The sequence below is a fragment of the Condylura cristata genome, unplaced genomic scaffold, assembly GCF_000260355.1.
Source record: "Condylura cristata isolate star-nosed mole 26May11 unplaced genomic scaffold, ConCri1.0 scaffold00022, whole genome shotgun sequence".
Lineage (NCBI taxonomy): Eukaryota > Metazoa > Chordata > Mammalia > Eulipotyphla > Talpidae > Condylura > Condylura cristata.
The window spans coordinates 15,260,905-15,282,735 of NW_004567123.1; the positions used below are offsets into that span (position 1 = coordinate 15,260,905).

Below are 21,831 nucleotides of genomic sequence, written 5' to 3' on the forward strand. Positions count from 1 at the left end.
AAAAAAAAAAAGAAGTTCTGAAATCTAGAGTAAACTTTCTTTTTTTCAAAATATAGCTTCAAATCCATTTTTAACCCAAGATCGCAGGAGATGGGTTAAAACTGTCACAAGAATGATAGTAACCACAGAGTAGGTTAAAATTTTAAATTTCTTTAAGAAACACAATAAATGAAATTCAAAAGCACAATGTTGAACAAAAGACACCAGACACAAAATAACACATATTGTCTGATTCCATTTATATACAGTACAAAGACTGGTAAATTCTACCAAAAGAATGAAAAATCAAGTATTTTTTAATGAGTTGGTAACTGGAAGTTTTCTTAATCTGGGTGCTCATTACATAGATGTGTTCAGTGTGTAAAAAAAATTCATTAGCCATATAATATTTGTGCTTATATTATAAATATAATATATAATTAAATGTATAAATATACTTAAGCATCATTAAATAGACACATCATAAGACATAATTGAATATATAAGTATGTCTCTATTATAAAATATAATTTAAAGCTTAGGGGAAAAAATGAGGCTAAGCAGAAAACTTAAAAACCAGTTAAATACTTTAACACATTCCAGATGTTTTAGCTAAAATGAGAAGCCAATTTGGTGTCAATAAAGCTATTAATACTTTAGGATCACTATATTTCTAATCATATAAGAGAAGTATCCAGAAAGCAAACTTTTAGACACTTTGTGACTAAGAAAAGCATCTTTGCCTCAGTGACTCTGAGCAGTTAAGGAACTAGAACCAGAGCACCGCTGACCCTAATGCCATCGCTGACAAACTAGCAAGTTAGGAAATCCATTTTCAGGTTTTGAATTATTTTACTTGTAAAATCCCGTGTTTCCTAACACTTGTTCAATGGACCTTTTGCTATTTAATTATTTAAATTTGCAAACCATAATAATGACTGAATATGGCAATGTTCAAAGATGCCGCTTTTAAATTGGTAGCACCTAAATCAATATTGCAGGCGTTAGGAACTTGACCCAAATCACTAAACCCTGAGTCACAGGGTGTGTGTGAAATTGCACCCATTTTATGCATAAGAAAACTGTCATTTTGAGTCACAGGGCAATTAGATAGCTTTAGGGTCAGAATAGAACAGGAAAAACCTCAGAGGAATAAGAAAGACTCCAGAGATAAGAGCAGCAAATTCCGGAGACTAATCAAACACCTCAGGTACAGGGGCAGCAGGATATTCCAGAACAGGACATAAAGAAAAAGGACTCTAAGATGAGGGCTGGGGCACAAGATGCAATTCTGGGCCCAGAGATTTTAAGACAGAGTGAGACCAGAGACCACGAGGACTAACCAATCCCAAAGAGACTGTTGGGGCTTTAGAATAATTAGGGAAAGAAAGTATATATTCCCTGAAGCACCACTCCACTTCAGCTTCCGTTCTCCTCCCTGGCCTGGTTCCACCAGCCTGGAAGTCCCACTTTATTTCTGCTCCTTTTCTCCTTAATAAACTTCATCTTTCTCTAATCAAACCTGCCTCTTTTTGCTTGCTTGCCTGAGCATCAGTGAAGTTCGTGCTGAGGCTTCAGGAGACACTGACCTGTGGCGTCTAGTGGCTGAGACTCAGCGCTGGGATCCATTCCTGAAAACCTGAAATGACAATATCAGTTTCCATACCTGTTTCATTAAACACTGTATTCTCAGACTCAGGAACCTGACAGTAAAAATTCAACCAGTGTGTGCAAAATGAAAGGCAACTTCGAGGAGTTACTGTAAATTAGTTCACCTCTTTCCAAGTAGCCCAGCTTGCATTAAAGCGTACATTCAACAGGAAATAAACCCAACTGGAAAGTGGTAAATCTGAGGTGAGCCACCCCAGACTCCGCATACTTGGCCTTGGGACTCCCCCACCCCCACCTTCCATTGTCTACCCTTTGGGTGTCTCACGGTTGGGGATTTACATCATTGTCTTACTCACACAAGAGCCACCGCAGATTCCTCCCTTGATGACTGCAGGTGCTTACGGCTCTTTAAAAGGAAGCCAGTGATTGTAGCCTGGAGCCGACACTGCAGGATATACCTGGCGGGCAGGGAGAGTTGCAACGCTTTCATCACCTAGCCAAGACCCTAGAACCAGCGAAACTAAAGGCAACGCGCGAGGGGCACTGGGCGTGGGCGTTCGTCGCCGCCTTGCGCAGCCACGCACAACCAGCCCTGTAGGCACCTTCGCCCTTAAAAATTCAGCCGGATGCGCCTTTCTTTCCTTCCAGCTAGAGCTAGCAGGCCCGGGGTTGGGCATGCTGTCGCCTGCCCAGCTGCGCTCCGGCCTCAGCCTCCCCTGCGGCTGCAGCACAGGCACAGACAGCGCACCCGGCTCGCGTCTGGCCGGGGGTGGGCACGGTGCCTCCGCCGGAGGTCCCGGGTAGCTTGGCGCGTGTGGGTGCAGCCCTTGATCGCCGCCGCCCTAGCAGAGCCGCCGCCGCGACCGTGCGTCTCCGCGCCCCACTTCTCCAGCGCCCACCGCTGGCTTTTCCTGGGTGGCCACTGCCGGGGTCTCTAGGGACGCAGCCCTCCAAGTGAGCATCTGAGAGGCTCCCTGAGCGCAACAGGCTCAGGGACAGGAGGTGGGTGCCAAGCGGCTGGGGCTACAGACTGCCAGGGAGGGGAGGCTGTAATGGGCAGGCTGTTCCGGAAACCCCTGCTCCCTTCCTTTCTGCAGCTCCTCGCACCTCAGCGGCTGCTGAGTTAAAAAATAAAGTCTTCCGCGTGTGCCCTGCGCATCAGACCGCAAAAAATAAACTTCTCGATCCTGCCTTAGGTGCTGCTTTACGGGGGGAAGGGCAGGTTTCCGTTTCGCCCACCATACTTGCCGAGGCTACTGCGCTGGCAAAACACTGCATGACCTTCGGACCTGCTCACCCTGATCTGCCAGGGGGAGTCAGGGGCTCTTTGTCTTTCTGCCTGTGCCTCTTGATCTCTCTACCACTCCCTTTCTTTCTGTCTTGCATTTTCTTTAAAAGACAGGCGGTGAGCAGCTGAGCTTCACCCAGGAAGAGAGGAGCTGCTGGCCTTAGCTTTCCTGGTTGAAGTTTACTGCTCTCCTCAACAAGTAACAGCATGCTGCAGATGAGAAGGTCTCTCAAAAATGAAGGTGCAGGCAGGCTAGGAGAGGAATGTAGGGGAACCAGCTGGTCTATAACTTCGTTGTAAGGGACTCACTACCCACGGCCTCAAGTTTTGATGGCTTAGGTTAGGAAAGCCTTGATGTGCTTTTGAAATAAACTGCAAGGAGTCATCGTAAAAGTAAGGCTATTTTCTTTCTGTACAAAACACGGGATATAACTAATGCTCGGATCATAGAGATTGAAGTCAAACAGCCAGAGTCCATGTTAAGAACGTGACGATGAAGGAGGTTATCTTCTTCATCTCTTCACTAGGGAAAGACTGATGTTAATAGAAATGATTAGTGAAGACTACCAGGAGTTTGGCTGTGAGACTTAAGAGTCTTATTTCAGCCTCCCATGCCCCTCCCCACCCCCACTCTTCCCCTCCCCCTATGCAGTGGTCTCTTCTGCACATAAAAAAATAAGGTACTCTTTCAGAAATGTTGGATTTGATTCAAGCAAATAGAATTTGGCCTAATCCAGATTGTCAGTGTTCACCTATTTTGTGTATTTTGAGATGGCGATTACTCTTCTGGGTCTGCAGTCTGAAATGCAGTTGTCAACTTGTGACTTGTAACTACATTTTGAGTCTGCTAATTTCTTTAGTTGTATTTCTTCCAATAAAGGGAAAACCACGGGCTTGAAGTTCTCACCCCAGCTGCACTTTGGGGAATGGGCTTTGAAAGTCCTTCACTCTGCTTGTAAATCTTTTGCCACGGGTATGTCCAGAAACTTAATTAATGCATTTGTGTATCTACTGTCATATGGGTATAAACTCGTAGTATAAGAAAATCAAATATGTGGCAATAATTAAATCAAATATGTGGCAATAATTATCTGTATCTGGATAAACTAATGATCACTGTTTTATATGCATTTAAAATAAAACTACATATTATGTAAGTAAAATAAAGTTATTTTGCTATATTTTTATTTTCTTATCAGGTGTTAGTGATATCAGAACATCTTCTCATTAGATATTACTGATACTGGAAAAATGTCCATATACATTTATATTACAGATAGTTAAATGATATCCTTTTTGAATATAATTTGCACACCACAAAGTGCATTGAAATCTATATTTACAATTGTTTTTATTTGATGCAAATTAGACTTCAAAAATTGATTTTATAAAAGGTGTCAAAGATTGCCAATTTTTGTTGCCATTGCTAGATAGTTCAGAGAAATGATGCATTTGCAGGCATAGAAAATAAATAGCCAAGTAGTACTGGAAAGTGAAAAATGATGAATTATATAAATTCAGAAGGCTTGAGGTCATTTTTATAAACTTTTTGCCTAAGTGAAGATACTAAGTGTAATACAAGGTGCTGGCAGAGTTTGAAGAGAATTAGAAAAAAGAACAAAAATGTGCTCTGCAAGGTGTATTGGCAAGCTCAGTGTTCTCCTTAAGTTCTGAAATATATCTGCGCTTTCATGCAGCAGACGTCTGCATTTGCCACAATGCAATCATCTGGGAACTTTGCAGCTGCTTCCTGGCAGCTTGTCATCCAAGTGGACATTCCAAATGAAGAGAACCAGAGAACAGTGAAGTTGGCAGTGTCTGGAGACCTCCACATTGGGGGAGTGATGCTCAAGTTAGTAGAAGATATCAGTAAGTTACTGGGTTGTTTTGTTTTTTTTTTTTATGGCTTCTTAGGATTTGAAACCTTCTCCGCTACATCACCATGAAATGACTTACCTAGGTTATCTGATTTTCGGTCTTGTAACCATCTAGTAATGCCCCAGAGAGTATTGCCCCTCTCCACCTAGGAAAGAGCCAGCCAGTAAACACTTGGTTGGCAAATTGAATCTCCCCCCCTCCCCCAGTGTAATGCAATATTTCCATAAGGATGGAACGCATTCTGACATTTAGGGTGACTTTAAGTGACATGGCATTAGATTATTGTTTTGACTCTGTTAGTGCTTGCTTGTTTGGTGAAATCAGCAGTTTGGTGCTAATGTGCCATTTAACAATTAGTCACCTTTTCCTGGTTAAACAAAGAAAGAAAAATCTTTAGGGTCCAGTTCTTCACATCAGGAGTCAACATGATCAACCTAAAATTTTATAATGTTCTATTATTTTCTTTGTATTTAATTTTGTCTTCAATTTAAGGCCCTGGAGGTCGGCTTTTTTTTTTTTTAATACTAGAAGATAGATTTCTTTAAAGCGAATCTAAAAAACAATATTTATACATAAAGTGCACTTAAGTGTACAAACCAATTAATTTTTAGTCATGAAATCGCCCCTTAGATGGAGAAGCAGAACATTACCTCTTTCCCCAGCCAGGTCCCACACCTGACTCCCCATCTCATTACTGCCTCGTCACAGGTGACCCCTACCCTGAATTCTAGTAACATAGGAATAATTTTACTTGTTTGTGAACTGTATATAAATGAGATTATATGGAATATACTCTGATGAATCCATTTTTTTCCTTTTGTCTGGAGATTTATGCACATGGCTGTATAGTGTTTGGCTTTGTTCTCATTGATATATAATATTCCACATTTACCCACTTACCTTTGAGTTGGTATTTGATGGGCATTTGAGTTGGTTCCTTCATCAGGCTTTTACAGAGAGGGCTGTGATAGTAATATCTTTTGGTGAGTATATATAGGCATTCCTATTGGATATAAGTGCAGAGAGAAATAGATGAATAACAGAATTTTTCAAAATAGACCAATTTCTACTTTAATAACAGCATTAAAAGACTTTCTTATTTAAAAGAGACCATTTTTTAAGAGGTGCTCTTCATTTAGCAAAACAAAAGTTGACTACTGATTCCAACATTGATGAAAAGATTCAACTTTCATTCCAACACTTTTGATGCCAACATTGAGAGAAAAAGTGTTGGGCTCTAGTTTCAGTGTATACACCTTGAAACTCGGCTTCCAGTTGTGCTGGCAAGAGGTGGACTTGGCTGAGAAGAGTGTTCCTATTTCCTTGTGATCCAAGGGTGGAATGATATTGTGGCATAAGGTATATTTCTTTTAGAGAAATGGTTTTGATTAAACCTTCCCCGAAAGGACCACAGCCTTATGGACTTAGGGAAGGGAATTCCAGCATTTCAGGGTAAACAAATGTGTATATCTCTGTTCCTTCCTTACTATTCAGTAGAACAAAGATAAAGTTCGGTTTCTGCCATCTATCTGCCCCACCTAAAGCCTTTGAAGAGAAGCCAAGGTTTGCTTCCCTTTGGCACACAATGGAATAACCCAGGGCACACTCTCAAGGTTTTAACTTCATTGCCTTCCTTTTTTTCTTCCCTCCTAGGAGCAATTTTCTTTTTTAAACACTTTATTTTTTGTCAGGGAATATGTGCCTTAAGCAACCATGGTGGGGGTTTACCTTTTTTTTTCACCGCCTTTTCCATATTTGCAGAAATTGCCCAAGACTGGTCAGACTTTGCTCTCTGGTGGGAACAGAAGCACTGCTGGCTTCTGAAAACACACTGGACTCTTGACAAATGTGGTGTCCAGGCAGATGCCAAGCTTCTCTTCACCCCTCAGCATAAAATGCTTCGCCTCCGCCTGCCAAACGTGAAGACAGTGAGATTGCGAGTCAGCTTCTCAGCTGTGGTTTTTAAAACTGTCAGTGACATCTGCAGAACCCTCAGTGAGTACCTGGCCATACGTCATTCTCTCTGGACTCAGCAAAGGAGGGTGGGAAAGTTTTATGTGCTTTCTTCTACCTCAAGCAGTTGGTTTTATAGAGCACTTCCCTTAGGAAGCACATGTAAGCCCAGTTCAGGGGACATTTGCCATGTACATGGAATTCAACCACATGGAACATGACTGAACTGAGTCAGAGTCATTTCCACACAGCTTAAAAGAATTTGTGAATAGAAGAGCAACAGGCCCATTAAGATTTCCCCAAATTTCATTTTCCACGCTTCACTAAAATCATCATCCTCTTTATGACAAAATGAGAGTTGGTGAAATCATTCTCACCACAGAGCTGATGACACTTAACTGTTTCTGAGAATATGGGGTTACAAAGTCACCAGGCTTCCCTGACACTAGATTCCAGTGAACAGCTCTAGCCACAAAAACCATCTGTGGAGGTTAAGCAGAAAATTTCTCTGAATTATGTCCTGAAAATTCATCCTTAGGGGTTGGCACCCCATGAGTTTAAAGCCAGTAGGGCAAGACAGCCCAAACCATTTCTCCTTTCTGGATTTCCACAATGGCAGTGAACCTGTGTCATGAGGGTGTTCTTTTCTTTGTTTTTTGAAAGTGTGCTCTGTGGCTAAGATGCTATGGTAGTAGGAGAACTATGGGGTCTACACCTGGGTGGGAGAATTAAAATACTGAACAAAAGTGAACAACAATGTAAGAAAATAAGTAAATTTAATGAAATTTACATATATTTATGTAAGAAAATAAATTAGTTTAATGAAAAAAAAATGTAAAGAGGGAGGGAAAAAGGCAGGAAACAACTGGTAGTAAGTAAATGAAACAAGAGCAGCAAAATGCTGGTATTAGTTGATGCTAGCTGGTTGAGAATAAGCTTGACTTTGGATACATTTGAAATAGCTTCATAATAAATTATAAAACTACAAACTTTACTGAACTGAATCATCCTCCACTATTTGAGCCCCTCGAATAGTGTATTCCCACTTATGGAGTCTGTTCCCTTTCTATTTCTTACAAAGGGATACAATTTAGTTCCATTCATTTCTCAAGAGTTGCCTGAGAAATGGTCTCAAATGCCCAACTCTGAATCTTAGAAGAAACTTATTTTTTTTTAAAGATTTATTTATTTATGCATACAGAACTGGGGTACAGGCCAGAAGTGCCAGGACAGTGAGAGGATTCACCAGAGACAGAGCAGGGAGCAGAACAGGCCGACTGTCAAAGCACACTGCTGAGGGGAGCAGTAGGCGGGTCATGAGAGGTCTGCCACGCCATGTGGGTCACCTCCGGGGCTGGGGATCAAACTCATGCTGAAATGGCCTTAGCTTCTTAGTGCTGTGCTTTAACCCGCTGTGCCACCAGGAAGGGTCCCAGAAACTTTTTTTTTTTTTAAGATTTATTTATTTATGCATATAGAACTGGGGTATAAGCCAGAGGGCAGGGTCAGTGAGAGGCTTCACCAGAGACAGAGTGGGAAGCAAAACAGGCACATTGATGAAGTACACTGCTGAGAGGAGCACTGGACTGGTCAGGAGAGGTCTGCTGCACCATGTGGGTCACCCCCCAGGCTGGGGATAGAACTCACCCTGAAGCAGCTGTGGCCAGATTGCAGTGCTGCGTCCTAACCTGTTGCGCTACCAGGGAGGGCCTGAAACTTACTTTTTGTTTATTTTCTTTCTTTTTTTATTTATTAATTAGATATCAGACGATCAGAAGAACTTTCTTTGCTAAAGCCTTCTGATGACTATTTTAAAAAGAAGAAAAAAAAAGATAAAAATAATAAAGAGCCCATCATTGAAGATGTTTTGAACCTGGAGACTTCTTCAACAATTTCAGGTTCACCAGGTAAGCTGCATAACAGGTATTTTGTGATTTTTATTCATAAATATCAAATACATAATTCCTTAACACCTAAGAATTCTCTCCTCTACCCTTCCTTCACTCTTCTTCCTCCAAAGAATGGCTAAAATGAAGGCATTTCTGTGGTGAAGAGTGGTTATCAATTAGTTTTAATACTATTAGACATTGAGTATGTTATGTCTTATAACTCATCATTTCAACTGTACAAGCTTTGTTGCTGATGAATAAAAAACTGGAGTAGACTGGCGAGGATTTGGTGGAGAAAATGATTCATTGGTTTACTCTATGTTTCTTTTTTCCTGATACTATCTTCATTTGATGCTTTCCTAAATTCAACTTAAAGTTCACATGGGGCACATCATCCATCCTTACATATAAAAATAAATCTCTAGGCCCTCCCTGGTGGCACAGCAGGTTAAAGCACTGCACTAAGAAGATTAAGCCACTTCTGCATGAGTTCGATCCCTGCCTGCCCCCGCCTGCCCCGGAGGAGATCCACATGGCGTGGCAGACCTCTCCTGACCCGCCCGCTGCTCCCCTCAGCAGTGTACTTCGTCCATCTGCCTCTTCTGCTCCCCACTCTGTCTCTGGTGAATCCTCTCACCCTCCGCATCTCTGGCCTGTACCCCAGCTCTGTATGAATAAATAAATAAATCTTTAAAAAAAAAAAAAACTCTAGCTTGCTGTAACCCTGAAAGTTTTATAACATCGCACATTCCAGTGCAAAGAATAAAGGGGCTTTTATCATTTTCTATACAAATCAGATGATTGATAGTAAACTACAAACCAGCTGAGTTCTTGTGATTTGTTTAAAAGATTTGTACAAATATATAGTATGTGCACACAATCTGCACTCTCCAGCTCTTTAAAAGTGTCAAAATTTACAGCTGAAATAGAACATTTTTGAATCATTGAGAAGAGTCCTTATTATGTGTCTGGTTTGATTTTGGAAATTCGAATTCCCAAGCTTTCAGGAGATAAATTTTCAGGCAAGAGATTTGCCTTCTCTCCATATCAACCAGGAGTGGAGTCATGCTGATTTTTTTCTTTTAAAGATTTATTTATTTATGAATACAGAACTGGGGTACAGGCCAGAGGTGCAGGGATGATGAGAGGATTCAGCAGAGACAGGTGAGGAGCAGAACAGGCAGGTTGACGAAGTACACTGCTGAGGGGAGCAGCGGGTGAGGCTGGAGAGGGTGAGGCAGGAGAGAGCAAGGCAGGAGAGGTCTGTCATACCATGTGGATCACCTCCAGGGCACGGGATGGAACTCACACTGAAGTGGCTTGCAGTACTGCACTTTAACCCACTGCACCACATGGAGGGCCTGGGTCATGATGATTTTTAAGGGTACAAAATCAAATCACAGATTTTGGTTCACAAAATTCAAAATCTATTTTAGAATAAGCAAAGTTAGCACTTATTTTTCCAAAGGTTCCTTCCCCCTGAATCTCATGTCATAGTGACAGTTCCCTTTTGCCTTGCAGTAAGTCCTGGCTTATACAGTAAAACCATGATTCCCACATATGACCCCATCAGTGGAACACCAGCATCATCCACTATGACTTGGTTCAGCAACAGCCCTTTGACAGAACAAAACTGCAGCATCCTCGCATCCAGTCAACCCCCTCAGTCTGCAGAAGCACTCGCTGAAATGTACCAACCTCGGACTCTGGCTGATAAAGCCAAGCTCAATGCAGGGTAAGGACATACCCTTTGTGAACTGATATTGATCTAGTGAGAGAGATGCCCAAAAAATGGGATGAGGTGTTGTTTACTCTTTAAGTAGACAAGTCTGGGGATTGTACAATATTTGCAAACGCCAGTACTGATTGTTAGCAGCTCAAGGGGAAATGCAGACATCCCTCATTTCACTACAGCCAAAGTATGCCATTTATGTGTTTGGTAACTCAATGGATTTACCCCATGTGAGTGCAAGTCTTTGCTGTGTGCACAATATATGCTACAGAATGTCGAGCAGTGTGTAAGTGGGGTGGTCCCATGAGTCAGGGAAGATCCAAGGAGGCCCACTTGGTCCACGTTGCCTTTTGTTGTCTGTAGATCTTTTGAGCAACAAGTCCCTCACCTCTGTTTGATGTAGCCTCAGAAAATACACTCCATTTTCAACCACCCTTTCTTTCTTTCCCCATTGTTCACCAAGTACAGTGATACTTGTGAACACGTTTGACCCCTGTAGATCTTGCACCAGCACGGCCTGTCCTGCTGTGCTCTCCTACCCAGCCACCTGGTGCATGCTCCCTCGTTTCCAGGTCTTGCTCTGCTCATCTTTTCCTCATCACCTTCCTTCCTGTGTACTGGACATACCCTGCTTCTCCTTTCAGGCCCCACCAGGTACCTGCTCCTCAGACATCACCTTTCAAGATCAGTCACTTCTTGGTCATTCGATTTTAACACTTTGCTTCTCCAATGTCAGCTTGTTCCTTTATTCTGAGATTTGGTTTTCCATTGAATTGATAATTCTTGTGGGAAAGAAACTGTTTCTTATCTATTCTCACAGGGCTTGATATGATAGAAGTTCAAGCTATTTTCATTGAGCAGAATTGGACCAATTTCAACCCCACCTCTTTTTGATAACTTTTAATCTCTACCTCTTCACCATTGCCAGTTTTTTTTTAAGTCTAGAATAATATTATCCAGTACAGTACAAGAGCTGCATGTGGATATTTAAATTTGAAATAAAATTAAAATGTGACATTAGCTTTATTTAAATCTCCGGTAGCTACAGGTGGCTAGTGACTACTTTTCTGAATAGGACAATATAGATTATTCCCATATTTCAGAATGTTCTAGGCAATAAGGAAGAACCAGCTTTGGGTTGGGCCACATGTTATATAGGAGGGCTGTAAGCCAACCAAAAATACAGGTTGTTATCCTGGATTAAACCATGAAGCATGTGAACATAGCACTTGAACCTTGGACATAGGACTTAATGTCACTGAGATTCCATTTCCCCATCTATACAGCTGAGAAAATGTAAACTGGCCTGCTTTCATTACTGCACTTTTTCCAATTGCCAGTAAGAAAAAAAAAAAAAAAGCATGCAATAATGTCATCCATGGGTTCTTGGAAACTGATATTTGGCTCCGCAGTATAGCACAAAAGCAGACCCTTGAATAATGTCACTTGTTCGATCTCAGGGCAAATTTTTTTACCCCTCCATGATATAACAAAACATTGAACAAAATGATACTATTTGAGGACCAGCGGGACACAAAAAGCACTTGGCAATTATAGGCCTATAAGATAAAATGTAGTTATAAGCTTTTATCAAGTCCTCTCCCTTACTGGTTTTATTACATTGTTTACAGGGACTTTGTTCAAGGAGATTGTGTGTTTGTGAGCACTGGTGTGTGTGTGAATGCATCTGTACATATGCAACCTGTCCATGTATTGACAAACATAATATGTAAGATGTATAACACCGACTTTTAAAACTGATCCTATTGCTTTCTAGTTGGCTGGACTCTTCTCGTTCCCTTATGGAACAAGGCGTCAAGGAGGATGAGCAGTTGCTGTTACGATTTAAATACTACACCTTCTTTGACTTGAATCCCAAAGTAAGATACATTTTCTTTACTCTCTCTTTTTCTTTAATTTGCATGTATGGAAGGGTCAAGCTAGTTCACTTAGTTATCCAATTTGTGTGACTTTCTGTTTAAGTTTATAGGGTTAAATGCATACTAGGTTCTGGACTTTCACATTTTGGTTTCTAATGAGCAAAGTTATTGGGGTGTCTAAGGATTCATGCCCAGGATGGTGAGTGCTGTTTGTCTGCATTCACAGAAATGAAGGGAACAGCAGAGAGAGCTTCTGAGGACCAGTCCTTAATGCTTAGGTAGGAAGCAGTTGTCAGGTCCCAGAGCTGGTTCTTGTAAACAAGGCTAGACCCCAGGCACATGTCAAGTTCCCTACTTCAGTGCTGATGACATCTTTAATGATGAGAAAGAGGGATCATCTATATAAATAAAGGTCCCAAGCCCTCCCTAGCATTGCAAAAGTTAAAGTCTCAGAGCTATCAAGCTATCAGTAGCCACTGCAGCTCCCACCCAGGGAGCTGACCCACATGGTGCAGCAGACCTCTCCTGTCTCACCTGCTGCTCCCCTCAGCAGTGTATTTCAGTAGATCCACCTGTTATACTCCCCATTCTGTCTCTGGTGAATACTCTGACCTCCCTGCCCTCAGCCTACACCCCAGCTCTTGTATGCATCAATAAATAAAAATAAATCTTAAAAAAAAAAGATCCCAGCAAGTGGTCACCAACTCCCCACACTTGGCGCAGTTTCCTGGGATGACTGAATCATGGAACAGACTCTTCTTCCGAACCTTCCTTGCCTCTGGCTTGCTCTTTTGTCAAGTTGTCAGCATTACAGTGGCCAAATGTAGGCGATGTCATCAGGCTCCCTGCTCCCCTCAAAGCACAGGGTATTCGTCCCACAGCTCCTGTCCCCGTATGTGTTTGTTCTTTCTGTTACTCTGGGCCCTTTTCAGGGGCTTTCCCAGGTCACCTTTCAGTACACACCTGTTGTCATCCACAGTGTGTCCACTTCTCAGCTTCTTCACGGTCCTGATGGTATTCAAAAGCAATCTGAGCTCCACAGCCTCCCTCACTGGCATCTTCCTCAAAGAAGCCTCATTCTTTGTCATTTCTGTGAGGCTCCTGCTCAGTCTTCAGCTCAGATACAACCTGTACCCTTGTGTGAATAACTTGAAGGACTCATGGAAAAAGAGCAAAATTTGGTTCTCTTTTCTCTGATAAAACTTTCAGGAAAAATTACTGTGCTGTTTCTCCTTGTTTTGTTTTGTTTTAAGGATGCAGTTAGACAACTGTTCAGTTTTTCTTTTTTGCATTGTTTGCAAGATCCAGATCTGTTTTCTATGATTTCCTCTTTAGCCCTTACTCCTTGCTTAATTCCTAGTTCATTTAAGCTATTTTATGTGTTATTTATTCTAATTAGCTGCCTTAAATGTGTTTTTTGAAACTAGATAATACAGATAATACATATTCATGTTTTTTCTAATTCTTAAGTCAACTTATCTAGTCAAACTAATGACCCTGTTTATTTTTTTAATTTACTTATTAAGCAATTATTACTATGCCCCAAGAACTAAGCTAGCAGCTGAGAAACCAAAAACCCTTGACATTAGAATAGGGTTTTCAAATTGATGAAATACAATACATAGATTTATAAGATGAAGCAGTTATGTCAAATTATTACTGTGACCAAAATCTTTTTTCCAAAATGGGCATATTAATAATGTGTTTAATTCATCGAATAACATCCAGTGGCAGGTCTCATAACTAGCACACTTTCAAAAGGATGTGATACAATGGGAATACTCTTTTTTTTTTTTAAGATTTATTTATTTATTTATGCATACAGAACAGGGGTACAGGCCAGAGGTGCAGGGACAGTGACAGGATTGGGGAGAAACAGAGTGGGAAGCAGGACAGACTGAGGGGAGCAGCAGGCAGGTCAGGAGAGGTCTGCCTCACCATGTGGGTCACCTCCTTCTCCAGGGATTCAATTCATGCTGAGGCAGCTACAGCTAGCTTCTAGCTTTGCAGTGCTGTGCTTTAACCCATTGTGCCACCAGGGAGGGGCCACAGTAGAAATACTCTGTGATTGTAGAGCTCAAGGTGTCACAGGCATTGAAGTCTGCCCCTACATTCATCATGAAGGAAGTGCTAGAAGTCGATGTAAATGGAGAGGTAGGTTTTCGTTATCTAAGCTCAAGAGCCATCTGAATTCAGAACACACTCAAGTCTACCCTCCTGGAGAAAAGTTTTTCTCTGTACAAGATCATATGGTCTTGTCCTTCTCTGGCCATAGCCAAGTACAACGTCCCAAGACACCTCTAACGTTCCAGTGTCATGGAATAGACTGCAGAGTCCCTGGAGACAAGGATCATATCTAACACATGCTTGGCCCTCCACCCCCATGTGCCACAAGGATGTGATGGGAGTCAGACTTTCCGACTTCAGTCACCTACTCTGTGATGGAATCAGCCCTTGGGGACCCCAACAATTCCCGTGCCAACAGTTTCCCCATTCAATCCAAGGCTTTGACAAATGAACTTGATGTAAAACGAAAGAAGCTCAGTCATCAACCACTGAAAAAATTATCAAGAGCATGTAAGAGGCTTCCTAGTCAAAGACCCCAGGTATGGCACAGCATCAGCATAAGCATCAAACACCAAAGAGCAGCATTAATATGGTAGTCAAAAAAGTGGAAGAAATAAAAGGAATCATACTCCCAGAAAGAAACAAGGACACTGAAGGTGACAGTTCCTAAAACTGTTGTTTTAGGCTCTTTGGTCTCCAGCCTTTGCTAGCTTAATTCCCTCTAGATAGCCCATGAACAAAAATTATTAGACTCTAACAGCCAGATCACTGCTGTTCAATTTGGTGACAGGAAGACCCAGGCTAAGGGGACATGGCTTCAGGGCATAGGAACAGTGGTCCCCAGCCACTTTCGAATTCTGGCAGGACCCTCTCTTCTCACCTCCTAAAGTTTGGATTCCAACCAAGAGCTGAGTAGCTATGGGAACATAAGAAATTAGCATGTGGTCATGTTTCACTGAATCTGCAATCTAATAGTCCAATTAAGAAAAGCAAAGACAACACTTTTTGAAACTCTGAGAACATATGAGGTCTCCTACAATTAGGAGCTAATTAGTACTGAAGTATAGGGAACTTTTCTTCCCTGACTTTCAGAGGGCAGATGTGTATGCAAATTGTAGGACTGAGGTAATAGGCACTGATTAAAATCTCACATATTTAAAGATACTAGAATGTAACATTTCAAAACAAATATACTTTAAAACTGTAAAATTCAGTACTCATAAAAGAAAAGATCAGTATAATTTAATTAAAAAATAAAAGTTTGGGGCCCTCCCTGGTGGCACAGCGGGTTAAAGCAGAGCACTAAGAAGCTAAAGCCACTTCCGCATGAGTTCGATTCCCGCCTGCCCTGGAGGTGACCACATGGCCCGGCAGACCTCTCCTGACCCGCCCGCTGCTCCCCTCAGCAGTGTACTTCGTGGATCTGCCTGTTCTGCTGCCCTCTCTATCCGGTGAATCTTCTCACCCTCCGCATCTCTGGCCTGTACACCAGTTCTAGATGAATAAATAAATAAATCTTAACAAAAATAAAATAAAATAAATAAATAAAAGTTTTGGGCTCTCCCTGGTGGCGCACTGGGTTAAAGCACCGCTTTATGAAGCTTTCCGAAGCCACTGCAGCATGAGTTGGATCCCCCGCCAGGGAGCTGACCCACATGGCACAGCAGACCTCTCCTGACCCACCCGCTGCTCCCCTCAGTAGTGTATTTCAGTAGATCCACCTGCTATGCTCTCCACTGTCTCTGCTGAATCCTCTCCCCCACCATACCTCTGGCCTGTACCCCAGTTCTGTAAGCATAAATAAATAAATCTTTACAAAATATAAATGAAAATTAAAGAAAAAAATAAAAGTTTGTGCCTGGCAAAATATAATAAAAATGTTTGCAAACAAAAAGTTAACTTCCCTAATATATAAATAGCTCCCACAATCAACAGTAAGAAGACCACGAGCCCAATAGAATAATGACCAAAGGATGTAAACACATAGTTTATTGAAAAAGAGCTTTAGTGGGTCTTAGGCTTGTATTGGCTGAGAGTTTTATATGTTATATAGGGGGATGCAGAGACATGTATCCTCTTAATACATATGTCTTATAGGTAGACATACAAAGTATTCTAGCCTATGTGGGAGACAATTTGGCAATACCTTTCAGAATTGCAATTCTTCTTAGCTTTGAACCAGCAAATTCACCATTGGTATTTATTCTACAGTCAATAGTCATATTTGCCAGTTGCGATGACTGCACACAGGAACAATTACTACATTATTTGTTTTAGGACAAGGGTGGAAACCACCTAAACATTCATCAGATGGAACTGGTTAAACATATTAGATCTATATAGTAGTATTGTTAAGAATGAATCAGCTTTCTTTTTAATGTAGAAAATATTCAAGAATAATATTGATTGAAGGGCAAAAGGCAAGGTGCAAAGCAGTCTGAAACTAACATTCTTAGGGAAAAGGAAGGGAAGGAAACATTTTATTGTATACCCTTGTCCCATTTGAATTCATCCAAAATGAATTCCTTCTATTATATATTTTGCCCCTTTTAAATGTATTTAAAATGTGTGAATATTTTCTAAAAATCTTTTATAACTTCAATAGTCCATACATTTTTTTAAACCTGCATAAAGAAAAGGTACATTTGCTTTAACAAGAGATGCAGGATTTGACAGCTCTTACTCGGCTAATAGGAAATCTTCATGATCAGATCTCAACCGTAAGCCCTTCATGTGAGCATGAAATCTAGCAGTTTTTGTATCTCTTTGCACTGTTGGTTGGTTATGAGGAGTTGATTGACTTGACTTGATGGAGAGAAGCAGGGACTCAAGGCATGCAGGAGGCCAAAGCCATGTGATTCATGTTCGGTGGCTCTGTTGTCAGCTAACAAAGGAAATCTAGAGCCCATGAAAAGATGATCATGACATATTGTTAGGTTTAAAGAAGCAAATCACAGAACAAATAAATGATTTCATTTCTGAAACCCTGAAAGGAGTTCTTGAAGAGAAGAGACTTATTGGGATGTCTGTCAATGGCTGAGAAAGACCCGGGGCTGTCTCAGGGCCTCCTTGGGAATGCAAACAAGCCTGCAGAAGAGAATAAGCCAACACCCTCCACTGCCTGTAACAGAGCAGTTCTGGCCTCAGTGTGGTCCAGGCTGAGCCTGGACCTGGTTATGACATCGTTTTCCAGAGCCTGTTTTTCCCCTACTGTCAGTTTGTAAAGACATGTCACTTTTGTGCAACCAATATTCTTGCAACGAATTGTTTTATTTGGCTTGGGAAGGAGGTTTCAGGTGTGAAAGCTTTTATTAACTTTAAAATCTGCACTGATTACATTTGACAGAACAGCATTCTTGGGTGACTTAACTTACTCTCATAAAATTCCTGCATTAGGATAGTGACACTGACAGTGAGATAGAGATAAAGAGATAGAAATGGATAGGTGGGTAGACAGACAGACAGCTGTGACAGTCTGTTAGTTCAATTCAAATTTCAGTGACTGCACTTTCTATTTAGCTTTGCCTTTTAACTGTGAATTAAATTACGGGTCTTGTGGGTTTAACTGCTGTTTTTTTTTTTTCTCTGTACATTTGTAAGTTGTTTCTTTTTCAACTGTCATGTCTTTTGATTGCAGCATATTTACTATATAATTTATATGCTATAAAATTCACCAATTCTAAGTGTACAATATAAAGATTTCTAGTAAATTTATATCATTGGGCAACCCATCACAATTCAGTGTTTAAACACTTGCATCACCCAAAAGATTTTCCTCATACCCATTTATGGTCAGCCCCAGACCATCACTGGTCTGCTTTCTGACTCGATTTTTGCCTTTTCTAGAAATTTCATGTAGATGGGCTCATATAGTATGTAGTTTTGTGTCTGTACTCTTTTACTTGGCATGATGTCTTTGAGATTTATCTGTGTTATTTTGTGGGTTGTAGTGTGCTTCTTTTCACTGCCGAAAGTCATCCCATATGGGTGGGAGGGTGGTAATGGATGGATGACCATACCCATTTATGGTCAGCCCCAGACCATCACTGGTCTGCTTTCTGACTCGATTTTTGCCTTTTCTAGAAATTTCATGTAGATGGGCTCATATAGTATGTAGTTTTGTGTCTGTACTCTTTTACTTGGCATGATGTCTTTGAGATTTATCTGTGTTATTTTGTGGGTTGTAGTGTGCTTCTTTTCACTGCCGAAAGTCATCCCATATGGGTGGGAGGGTGGTAATGGATGGATGGACAGGTACACAGGCGGAGAAATGGACCATATTGTGTTTATCCACTCACCAGTTGAGGGACATTGGATTGTTTCCAGTTGGAACAATTATGAATAATGCTTCTGTAAAGGTTCTCAGGTATGTTGTATTTGATCAATCCATATTTGGAGGCTTCTGGGACTAGCTCCATGACCTCTGCAAAGTTCACAAAACAGACAAACTTCCTTAATGTTTGCATTATTCCAGCTTCCTGAATATCACCCACTTGGTTTTGCTTTGTATTCCTTTCCCTGGCAGCTGTAGAAATTCTGAGAAAACCTACACAGCAAGTTAGGTTTCCACTTCTCTGATGATAGCAACACTATTTGCTGGTTTTAACTAACTTCAGCTTTTTACTTTCCCTATCACCTTTTCCTTAGTATGCATAAAGTTAATGCTAAAGAAAATAAACCAGTGCTAATCAAACCCACTGCAAAAAAGAATCAAGTTATTCAGTGGGTCCAGAGTTTCAGTGTTTCAAGTTGAAGAATTCTATAAGTGGACAGTAGGATGATTTTAGAACCACGTGAATGTTCTTAATACCACTAGACTATACAGCAAATAATGGTTAAGTTGGTAAATTTCATGTCATAGATATTTTGCCACAAATAAACAGCTCGATGATGAGCCATCCTTGGCAAACCTGGTTTTGAGCAGATGGTCACGATCTTTTACTCTACATAAATTAAATCATATATCTGTTGTGTGACTTGCTTCTTTGATCTTCATAGTAGATCATGGCCATCTTTTCATGTCACCGTATTTATGACTGATTCACTTTTTGACCACTAAAAATAATCAAAGGCTAACCCGTAGTTTGTGGCCTGAATTAAGTTTTACTGTATATGATAAACTGGGGAATTAACTCAGTTATTCTGGAATTTCTTTCACTGTGGAATATACATACGCCCTCTTCATGCAAACACACTCATTTTCTTCTCTAGTATGATGCTGTCCGAATAAACCAACTCTATGAACAAGCCAGGTGGGCCATTCTCTTAGAAGAAATTGACTGCACAGAAGAAGAAATGTTGATCTTTGCAGCACTGCAGGTATGAACACTTCAGTACCTTTTCTCTAAAGGAGACAAAGCCAGTTTGTTCTGCTTTTCTTCCTATTGTCTTTTCTTTGAAGAGCTGAAGGTGAGGGAAGTAAATTTAAAATGCTCTTCATAGCCCATACACAGGCACCTCTTTTGTAAGGCATTAGTCTGCCAGTTCTTACCTCTTCCCCATGACAAGCCAGGAATGGAAAAGAACTAAGTCTGAACCAGCCATAAATCTCACCATGATTTTGATGTAAATGTCATTTCCCCCACATGGGAGGGCGATCTCCTTCTAGGTGACTGAGGTTCATTATTACAGGAAAATTGTCCTTAAATAAGAAATAGCCAATGGAGTCCTTTGCATTAATGATATTTCTGAAATCTCTATTTTGTTATAGTACCACATTAGCAAGCTGTCGTTGTCATCTGAAATACAGGATTTGACAAATGAGACTGAGGTTGATGAAATAGAAGCAGCACTTTCTAATTTGGAAGTGACCCTGGAATGTGGAAAAGCAGATAACACTTTGGTATGAACATCTCTAATATCTCAGAATTGAGGCTTTGTCCTGATCTATTCAAAAGTATGGATGAACATTTTTAAATGTGAAGTGAGAGAATATGTCACTTGATTTTGGAAAATGTGCATCTAACATATTTGAGAAAAGGAAACACGCATCTGACCAGCTGAACTTAGTGGGAACTGAACAGCTTCCCTCAGGTTGCTCTGCAAGGGGCTGTAAGATACTTCTGAGCCTCCAAATGAGGCTGCTCTTCATTGTGGAGCTTTTGAAGGTTAAATTAGCACGGTGGGGGTGGGGAACTGCTAGGTGCTCATCTCACGAAGTAGAGAACATGGAATTAGTTCTTTTGCTTAAGTCTAGGAAACATTACCCAGCCTGTTGCATAAGGCAGCCGTGAGAATAGAGAAAGTACAGGCACAAAGACGAATTGGATATTTAATCATGGGAGTATTTAGGGTTGATCACACTGAAGCCCAGAGGTGGGTCCATTGTAATTGGATATAAATCGAAACAGATCAAAGGAGCCACTATATCCTTAGATGCTTAATGTATGTTGGACTTTGATTACATGCCTTAAAGCAGGAAATTTATATCAATCAAAAGCTAATGCTTGATGCAAAGTAAATTCCTTTCTCACATTGACAGGAGACACCGACCACCTAAAATCAGAGTTCTCTTGATCCACTTCCTCCACTTAATGTAGACAGTGAGAAAGTGATTCCTCTTAGGATAAATGAAAATGTCTCTCCTCCCTTCCTTAAAACTAAAGCCTACTAGCAGTAGGCTTTTCAGTTTGAAAACAGGCACCAGCCAACACTGTGGAATCAATCAGATTGCTTTTGAGAGTTTGATCATTGAACTAGAGGCAGTAAAGTCACTCTGATGTCAATATTGTAAAATATAATGCTTGTACATAAGATCCATTGTTTCTAACTCAAATTTTAACTTGACTGGTAGGTCGGGGTTGTGCTTCATCAATTTTTTATCTCTTTTTCATTTGTGTGATATATGAAACATACCCAGAGACACACTATGAAACCATCTAAATCAAGATGCAAAATTTTGCCAGATACCCCAAAAAATCACTGCATGTACCTCATTCCACTCCTACGCCTCCCCTAGCCCTGCTTCCAAGGCCACCACTGAAGAAGTGGCTAATGTGTGTGTGCAACTGAGGAATTATGTTTTTCATTTTATTTAGTGTTAATGCACTCTGCTCCAGTCAGCTGTGTGTGATGGAGGATTCCAACACTGTGCCATGCAGGTGCAAGGTTACCACTCCACCTATTTAACCATTGCTTATGAAATGTCATCTATTTTTCCTTAGGAGGACATTACTGACATCCCTACACTGGCAGATAACCTCAGGTTATTTAGGTAAGTTACCTCAAAGGGGGGGAGGAAGGCTACTTGTAAGAAAACCGGGCAGGTAGAGTTCAGGAGTTGAGATTATACTTTCCATCAGGCAGGTTCATGGTCCAAGATAAGAGAATGAGGCTTTAGCATCTGAGAGATGAATCAAATATCCTCACTCCATGGCACATTCAAGCTGGGTAGCCTTATGTCTCTAAGCCTCGGCTTCCTGTAAATGGAAATACACCTCCCCTTGGGTCCATCTTTCATACTGAGGTAATGAAAGTCTGTGCTAGTCTGGAGTTGTTATTACAGTTCATGTGGTTGGCTTTGGCCTCTGATATCATTAGAAGGTTCTTTAATAG

The 21,831-nt window shown here is 41.0% G+C and overlaps 1 protein-coding gene across 1 annotated transcript in view; it reads left to right on the plus strand.

Moving 5' to 3' along the window:
* Window positions 1-2,546: 2,546 nt before the first annotated feature.
* FERMT1 (fermitin family member 1) overlaps window positions 2,547-21,831 on the plus strand; it is a 30,415-nt gene continuing 11,130 nt past the window's right edge. The window contains exons 1-9 of the mRNA XM_004687184.2: window positions 2,547-2,592; window positions 4,576-4,747; window positions 6,518-6,751; window positions 8,470-8,616; window positions 10,120-10,333; window positions 12,108-12,210; window positions 19,489-19,596; window positions 19,988-20,119; window positions 21,441-21,490. Of these exons, the coding sequence (XP_004687241.1) occupies window positions 4,597-4,747; window positions 6,518-6,751; window positions 8,470-8,616; window positions 10,120-10,333; window positions 12,108-12,210; window positions 19,489-19,596; window positions 19,988-20,119; window positions 21,441-21,490 (1,139 nt within the window). The 5' untranslated portion in view covers window positions 2,547-2,592; window positions 4,576-4,596. The remainder of the gene's footprint in view (window positions 2,593-4,575; window positions 4,748-6,517; window positions 6,752-8,469; window positions 8,617-10,119; window positions 10,334-12,107; window positions 12,211-19,488; window positions 19,597-19,987; window positions 20,120-21,440; window positions 21,491-21,831) is intronic.